We start from the raw sequence: 8,932 nt of genomic DNA, 5'->3' as shown, positions 1-8,932 counted from the left end.
GGCTTCCACGGATGAGATGAGCGTAGCTAACGCGCAAGTTTTATCCGAATTAGAACTTTCTCTGATGCAGTGTTGAAGAGATGAATTAATTTGTTGACTATGTAATGGAATGCATATAATTAAAAAACATCTTAACCATTAACCCTACCAGCCCTTAGGTCATTTTTACAGTTCATTGTCCGTCTGGTTTTATTTTCTAAAAAAGCTTGTAAAACATCAACCCTGTTGTCTACAGTCAATTTATGAACATCATTTTTTTTCAGGAAAAACTGGGCTATTAGAATATTTGTGCTGCAGTGAGGTCACTTGAATGTAATAAAAGGTTGTATGACCTTAAAGACAAATAAATAAATAAAACAGAACATGATCTCACAGATATGTATTGATATCACAGACAGCCAATCTCCTCTAAATCAGTTCCCATATGTATTAGGAGTCACACTGTGAAGAAATAAACAGTATAACTTATACAGTTGACTAAATATTTACTTTATTTATTTACTTTATTTACTGTTTATTGATCCCCAGTGGAGAAATTACAATTTACACTCTGTTTTGTTAGAAATCACTACACACAGGCCTGAAATACACACACATGCTCAGGACCTATTCATGCACAAATGGAGAGATGTCAGAGTGAGTGGGCTGCCAGTGCTGGACCAGCGCCCTGAGCGGTTGGGGGGGTACGGTGCCTTGCTCAAGAGCACCTGGCAGAGCCCAGGAGGTGAATATATAAATCTTTTCAAACAAAGTCCAGACGCTTTTGCCCTCATGACATTCACTTATGCCAATAATCAAATAATAATTTCATATTTATTGAAATCACACACAGCAATGTTCTAAAACAGTTCTCCTATATATTTGGAGTCATGCAGTGCAAAAATAAACATACTGAACATTATAACTCATATAAAAGGACAAACTATTTACATTTCTTCAAAAAAGGCCCAAATTTATGCCAAATCTCAAAACATTCTTCTCTGTAGAACGGTAATAGACTGGAGTGATCCATCTTTACACTCTATAGTCTTTGTTCTCGCTTGGATTCGCTGGAGCGATCTATCTTTCCTCTCGATATACTCTTTGTATGACGGACCTGCCTTCCCATTGGTTGAAAGACGTCAACACAATCTCGCAAAGCATCATGGGATATTCAAAATGGCAGCTAGCATCGAGCTAGCGGCAAAAATGACGGAAAATTGATAAATTATGGACATCAAGTGGATAAATCTTGGATATAAGCGTTTGGATTTATTGCTGAAACGCTCCGAAAAGAGGCACAACTTCCAGGCTGGATAGAAAACCTTCTGTAAAGGCTACAAAGACACCCCCGTGATGGCTAACTCGTTAGCTTTTAGCAGCAAAAATCGGTGAGTTTCTACATTAAACCGTTATCAAATTATCTAAATATTAATCAGAGGTGTCGTTGTCGACGACGGCGTCTGATTCTAAGGGTTAAAAAGATAGAAAATAACATCTAAACAAATTATTAACATTTCTTTCCCTGAATGAAAATAAATAAATCAAAGTTAAGTGATTAGTTTACTCTGACAGGAGAGATGATCAGAGGGGAAGAGTTTTTACCACCATCATTTAGACAGGGACTAAAGAATGGGAAGAGTTTCTCAGTGAAGGAGCAGCCAGTAAAGGAGTAGATAAGAGCTGCAGCATCTACGTCATAAAAGGAGACCAGACCCTCCTCATAATCCACAAACACCCCCACCTTCTGAGGAGGAGACTTCAGAGAGAGAAGGACAGGAGGGTCAGCAGCAGCTATGTACTCATTTCCATTTCTCAACCGTATAATCCAGTAACCATTCTCAGGGCTCAGTGTGATGAATCCCTTCCTGTTGATCGACTCTCTGGCCACTCCTAAAGTCCAGTCAGTCTTTCCTTTAATTTGAACCTCAAAGTAAAATCTGCCTGAAGAGAAACTCTGCTTTCCTAAAACATTAACACACTTAGAAAATCTCTCTGGGTTGTCTGGGAGATTCTTCATCACATCACCAAGATTCACTTGTTTCCTATCATCAGACAGGATGAGTTTAGGATGTGCTGTATCAGGATCAAGAGTCACATCCACTGCATACTGCTGGACCCTCTTCAGCTCAGACTCAGCGAGCTTCTTCATCTCTTCACTGAGTGTCTCCTCCAGCTGAGCCACAGCTTTCACCACAGTCCCCTCATATGATGATGGACGGACGCTGACCTCTGTCCAGTCCTTGGTGGGTGGAGGTTGTTGGATGTTTAGGGACTGGACACTCTGGAGAAGATGGAGGTGGTCTTCAGAGCGTAACACCTGCTCCACCTCAGTGCTCCTCTTCATCAGCTCAGAGATTTCCTGTTCCAGCTCTTTGATGAAAGCTTCGGCCTGTTTTTCTGTTGTTTTCTGCTTCTCTTTGATCGTGTTAATGAGCTCATTCAGGCCTCTCTCAACAGACTCCTTCAGAGAAGTGAAGACCTGAACACCTTCTGCTATCTCTCTGTCTGCATCTTCCTCACTGAGGTCGACTGAGTGTTTGATCTCCTGAATCTTCAGTCGTCTCTTCTGGATCATCTGCTGAATTTCAGCCTCTGTCTTCCCCAGCTCTGCCTTCTTTTCTTCATATTCTTCTTTCAGAGGAACAACATCATGCGTCTTGTGGTCTAAAACAGTGCAGAGCATGCAGACACATGTCTGGTCGGTCTTACAGAACAGCTCCAGAGGTTTATCATGCTTCGTACACATCCTGCCTTCCAGGTTCTCCACAGGGTCGATCAGCTGATGTCTTTTCAGACCTGACATGGTCAGATGAGGCTCCAGGTGAGTCTCACAGTAGGAGACCAGACACACCAGGCAGGACTTCAGGGCCTTCAGTTTGGTTCCAGTGCAGACGTCACAGGGAACTTCTCCTGGTTTGGACTCTTGTTGCTCTGAGCTGCTGCTGCTGGCTTTCTGTTGAGCTGACTGTCTGAACTGAGCAACCATCTCAGAGATGAAAGTGTTGACTCTCAAACCAGGTCTTGTGGTAAAACCTTCCTTACAGATGGGACAAAGGCACCTGTTACTAGTATTCCAGTGTTCAGTGATGCAGTTCTTGCAGAAGTTGTGTCCACATGGTGTGCTGACAGGATCAGTGAACACATCCAGACAGATGGAGCACAGAAACTGATCTTCAGATTGCAGATAGTTTGCAGCAGCCATATCTACACATGGTGTAAATAAAAAGAAAAACATATTCAAAATCTGTGAACAGACTGATCTTAGCCTACAGCCTACGGTTACTTTAGCAACAAGTAACGTTATCTGTCTATCTATCTTCCAGTCCTTGATGTTAAAGGGGTATAAATGGAAACTAAATGTTAAAGCAGCATGCTAATGAATGAAAACCACACATGAAGAGCTGAAGTCTGTCATATATTCTGTTAGCTTTTGTTCAACCAGCTTTTAGTTCTTGAAATATAGTCTTGTTGCTTTAGCCTTGCTAGCAGCATGACACCAAACAATACTATAATGTACAAGAAAGATCATCATGAAACTATAACTTTAAGCTTAACACATCTGATTGGAATGAGTGGAGCACTCTCCCGTAAATTTGCCCCCACAGGTATCTATCTTCTATTGTCTATCTGGTGAAGTCTCACTGGATTAGGTTTAAATTTGATGTCAGAACAAAGCTTGTCTAATAAAAAAAGACATTGAAAGACAGAGTCATTAGCTGGAGAGGCCTGAGGACACAATGGCAGGAGCATCTGATCTTGACTGTGACAACTCTCCGTTTGCCAGCTGTCATTTTGCCAGATTCTTGACTGAAGTTAAAAACGGCGCAAAATTGTCCCATAGACGTGAATGGGAAATCGTCGGGAAATCGCTTAACATCGCTCAAAACAAGCCCCCTTTGGGACAATGCTGTATCGCCATACTTTAATGTAGAAAAAAGATTAAAAGTTTAAACCGAAGACAAGACTTTGGCCTCTATTGGGCTGAATGGGCATTCGCATATCAAGCACAGTTTCTACGAAATCACAGTTTACGTATCGTCGTCTTTTCAAACCGTTTCAGATTTTCCAATGTGTGTTGACAGTTAGAGTGGGAGTCAGAGTGGGGAGCTGAAGTACGATTCTCGGAAAATCTTCCAAACAAATTGCTCTCCCTCCTACAGTTTTCACTCTTCATACATCATAGTTAGTCAAAATGTAGGAAATCTTGTGCCGGTCGCAGACATGTAACTATGGAATCCACTGGACGTAAACTTTTTGCTGTAGACACTCCAACTGCCGATAGAAACAATGGAGTTGCAGTACGATTCGCTGAAAATTTTTCCAAACAAATTGCTCTCTCCCGTACAATTTTCACTCTATGTACATCATACTTGGTCAAAATGTAGGAAATCTTGTCCCGGTCGCTGGCATGTGACTATGGAATACACCGGACCTAAACTTTTTGTTATTTTGAAACCAACTGCCGATAGAAACTGTAAAAAAAAAATGGAGCTGCAGTGTGTTTTCAGACCGGTTGAGATTTTCCAATGTGTGTGTATGGGGACAGAATGTTCAGAGCTAGAGGGGTGAAGCTGCATTATGATTCTCTGAAAGTTTTCCAAACAAATTGCTCTCTCCCCTACAGTTTTCACCCTTCATACCTCATAGTTGGTCAAAATGTAGGAAATATTGTGACGGTCGCAGACATGTAACTATGGAATCCATCGGACGTAAACTTTTGGCTGTCTACATACCAACTGCCGATAGAAATTGAAAAAAAATATCTGGAAGGACGCAGACGGTTCCCTGTTTGTTACTGCTCTGTGTCCCATATATTTCACAATTCAAACCACATCAATGCATTCGCCAGATATTTATCTCTCTGGTGATGATAATATTTTGGCATTTAGACCCACGGTTTTTGAATTACAGAACAAAATTAAGGTATAATTATCATTAAATGGACATGTTTGACCCATGGAAGATACTGTCTCCCCCTCTCCCCACTCCCTCACTCTGGAAATCACCATAGCAACAACTTCACACCCTCACACACCTCCTCTTTACTGTAGGCCATGTTGTCCTCTCTTTACAGGAAAGCAGAGTAAAGGTAGCTCAGATAAGCTGTTACTAATGATGTTAACTATATACCTGTGGTGTCAATGGCCTTTACTCAAGCATTGCTGAATCACTTTAGCAACACGTACTGCCACAGGAGGAGAAGAAAAGGAGAGGACAAGAAAACTTAAAACAACATCAATGCGTTTGCCAGACTTTTATCTCTATTGTGATGATGAGAGGAGGAGGAGAGGAAGGAAGGAGAAGTGTTATTTCTCAGCTAACATGATGTAATGATGGACTAACTGACCAACTGACTGACTCCTAACTGACTTCAGACCTAATCACCAAAAGCTGTTTTCCACCAGACTCCATGTAAATAAACAGTCATTTAAGCATCATAAAACACACTACATTAAAAGTTGACAGAAACCAAATAAAGCTATGAAAAGCCGTTTTTGGTCTTCTCTACACTTTTCCAACCATCACAACTCTAGTGTTGGTTGAAATAAACACATAGGATACCGATTTACATGTGAAATATATGTTGGCTTTATTCACGCTAAAAGTACTATTTTTTAAATGGAGTCTGGTTGGTTTAGCGCAATAATCGCGAAATAATCAGTACTTTAAGCATCCTGAACCCACCAGACTCAATGTTTACATTGTGAGAAATAAAAAGTCAAAAGAAACGAAAAAAAAGTGGTACTACGCTGTACTCTGGTCTTGACCTGTATGCATTTGTGGTGTCTTGTAAGCCCATCCATCCATTCCCTATTGCTATTGTTAATCAATTGTATTCTCTCTCTCTCTCTCTGTCTCTCAGTGACAGTGTGACATATGTATGTCAATACAGCTACTGCTATTAATACTGTGTTAATCGGATGTGCACCAAGTAGGAGGCACACTGTCAAAATTTCTTCCGGAATTTTCTAGTTGATATTTATAATCATAATATTAATTATTATCTTTTATCTTATTGTTGAAATCAAAACCGAGACAGAGCTACAACTCTCTGCCTTCTCACCAAATCCAACCCAGGGAATACAACACAGGCCCCGCCTCCTAAAGGCTCTGAGTAGTTTTGTAGAGTCAGAATATAAACAGCTGATCAAGTTTCAGAGAATAAAGTATTCAGGCTGATGGAGACGTTCTGACACTTCCTCATATCTCAGCAGTGAAGTCAGCGGAGATTAAAATCTAACTTGTTTCCTGGTGCTGATTAAATCTGACTCAACTGAACATGTAAAAGCTCATTTTAGCCAAAACGTCACACTTCATAGAATAATTACTGAGTTACTTCAGATCTACAAAGAGTTTATAATAGAGCTGAAATAATGTATGACTGCTCTCATCTTAAAGTATATTATGTAGCAACAAAATATCACAAATGATAGTTGAGTTTCTTCATCAAAGGTGTGTAATGTTACCTGTGAGGCTGCTCCGCTGTTAAAGTCCCGTTTAGATGAGGTCAAAGAGACGTGGTACCTTCGTCTGTAGACACTGACAGATGCTGCTGCTGTCTGTGTTCATCTGACTCATCCTAACACCTTTATATCTAGAACTGTCATATGACGTGTGACCAGGACTCAGTCACACCTGTAGGGCTGCCAGTCAGCGCTCTGATTGGACAGTTTTCAGGTTAATTATGTAATGTGGGAGGAACAGTCTGAACTCATAACAACATGTACACACCTCAAGTTTCATTCCAAGAAACCTGAAGTAGGAATGTTGTCCGTCCAGCGTTGGCTCGCCTCCTACTGCAGCTCTGTTGTTAGGTTTTGTTTCCTCGTACGTTTTTATTACTTTAGTTACGTACAGATTTTTCCCTGGTTTAACATAAGGTGAAGTTGGTACTGTACCTAACTTCTATGTGAGGTTATTTTGAGGGGAAACACTGAGCTGTGAGGTGTGAATTTCTTGTTTTTGACTGACCCCGTTGGTACTGGTCATTAGAAAAGGACTGTTGGTAAGCTCCCCAACGACTCCTCGAGAAAACCAAGAGGCCCTATAAAAACAAGGACAGAGAGGTGAAGAGGAGTGCTAGGAGAGACAAAAGGGTCTTTGTTGAACACCTGGCAAGTCAAGCCGAGAAAGCTGCAGCCTATGGAAACCTGGGCAAAGTGTAGAAACTCACAAAGCGACTCTGTGGTAAATGTACAAACCAAACTACCCATGTTAGGGACAAGAATGGCAACATCTGTACATCAGAGAGTGAACAAGCAGCCAGATGTGTTCAACACTTCCAGGAAGTACTCAACTTCCCTGAGCCAGAACAACCAGCCAACACCACAACAACAGAGGATATCCTGGAAATCAACACCAACCCCCCTGACTCTGCTGAGGTTAAAGCTGCCATCCCAACCTGGTCTCACAGAATTCCATGAAATGAACACGGCCCCTTAACTCAAAATCTGTGACAGTTTCACGGAATCGCCGAAAATTCCGTGACGGGCCCACGGATCCGATGCCTATGTAAGTCAATGACAGACATCATCCGTGGTCTACGCACAGATTCCCTGATCACAGCACGTTTCTTTCTGCCAGTCGGGCTGCGGCAGAGAAGCTGTATAGCTTTGCTATTATTGGTAGTTTTATCCCAATAACGCTGTTTTAATCAACATTTAGTCACCAGATCTTATCATGGTATATTTCTATTTCTTTTAATGTTATTATTTCGGTCTATTTCGGCCAGGGAAGCTGGATTGCTTGTTTGTTTATTTATATTTTTTAAACTATAACGCTACATCTATCAACATTTATTTAGATGTTATCATAGTATACATTTCTTTATTTTAATAATATTATTTCAGTCTTATTACCGGTGAAATATTACAGAATGCTGTAATACAGAACATTACGATATGATCCAAGCTACTGACACGCATTCAAAGCCAATATCCCACAATGCAATGCGGGCATTCATTCACAGAATCGGGCAGCGATCAGCTGGTCTTTAATGACAGTATCGCTTCAATATACATATATACAGTCAGTGGTTTAGTCACCAGCAACAACACGTTGCTCAGCTTTGTTCCAGTAAGTTATACACCGTAATAACGTTTAAAAAAATCCGCGGAAAACTCCGGAAGTGACGTGGTCGAGGCCGCTCGGGTGATACGCAGATACAAAATACATAATATTCGTAATATTGATGTTTTTGTCTAACGTTGTATTTCAGGATGTAAACAATGAAGATATTAATAATAATAAAATACAGTTTCATGTATTTGTCTCATGTATTGTGACAACAAATCTTTTTTTTTTTTTTTTTTTTTATTTGCAAAACTTTACAAACATGTAGTATAGTGTAGAACAATTCGGCATCATATACAAAAATAATCATTTCCAACCAGGGAACATTACAACCTTACTTAATAAAGTAAAAAAATATATATTATTTTGAATAAATAAAAAAGGGCATTTAATACATAATTATAATACAAAGGCAATATGAAATGGAATGAAGGCTATATAATCACATTTAGTTAGATAGGCTCAAAAAAGTTCCGAAATTCAATTCTGAAGTGAGTAAAAGCTGGCCGAGATTTAGAAAATTCTTGCGATTCTGGAGATTTAGGAAGTGACGTAGTAATTACCACACGGCGTCTGTGAAAGCTTGCTGCACGTTGTAGCCTATGTGAGAATTTGTACAATAAATATACCAAATAATGAAAAAATAGTGTTTTATGCTTATGTTTGACTTATTAGCATTTGTTTTGACTTGTTCTGTTGTTAAAAACAAAAAATACACTACTTACAAAGAGAAGATTTTTTTATTTTATTTTCCATGCATCGTTATTTAAAAACAATTTTTTAATTTTGTGGTTGATAAATGTTAATAACAAAGACTAAAGGAAAAAAAAACATGAGCATATGTATGTGTGGGACGTACTTTGATTTAACATCACAC

The 8,932-nt window shown here is 39.8% G+C and overlaps 1 protein-coding gene across 6 annotated transcripts in view; it reads right to left on the bottom strand.

Annotated features, from left to right (window-relative positions):
- Window positions 1-1,462: 1,462 nt before the first annotated feature.
- LOC116041196 (E3 ubiquitin-protein ligase TRIM21-like) overlaps window positions 1,463-8,932 on the bottom strand; it is a 38,257-nt gene continuing 30,787 nt past the window's right edge. The window contains exons 2-3 of one of the 6 annotated variants that reach the window (XM_036000149.1): window positions 2,852-3,186; window positions 1,463-2,593 (exon numbers count right to left, since the gene is read on the bottom strand). In XM_036000149.1, the coding sequence (XP_035856042.1) occupies window positions 1,538-2,593; window positions 2,852-3,184 (1,389 nt within the window). In that variant the 5' untranslated portion in view covers window positions 3,185-3,186 and the 3' untranslated portion in view covers window positions 1,463-1,537. Of the gene's footprint in view, window positions 3,187-6,449; window positions 6,501-8,932 lie in introns of those variants that run through there. The other 5 variants (XM_036000148.1, XM_031287076.2, XM_036000146.1 and 2 more) reach the window with 5 other exon arrangements.

The sequence above is a fragment of the Sander lucioperca genome, chromosome 4 (assembly GCF_008315115.2).
Source record: "Sander lucioperca isolate FBNREF2018 chromosome 4, SLUC_FBN_1.2, whole genome shotgun sequence".
NCBI lineage: Eukaryota > Metazoa > Chordata > Actinopteri > Perciformes > Percidae > Sander > Sander lucioperca.
This window is presented reverse-complemented; position numbering and strand designations above follow the sequence as displayed.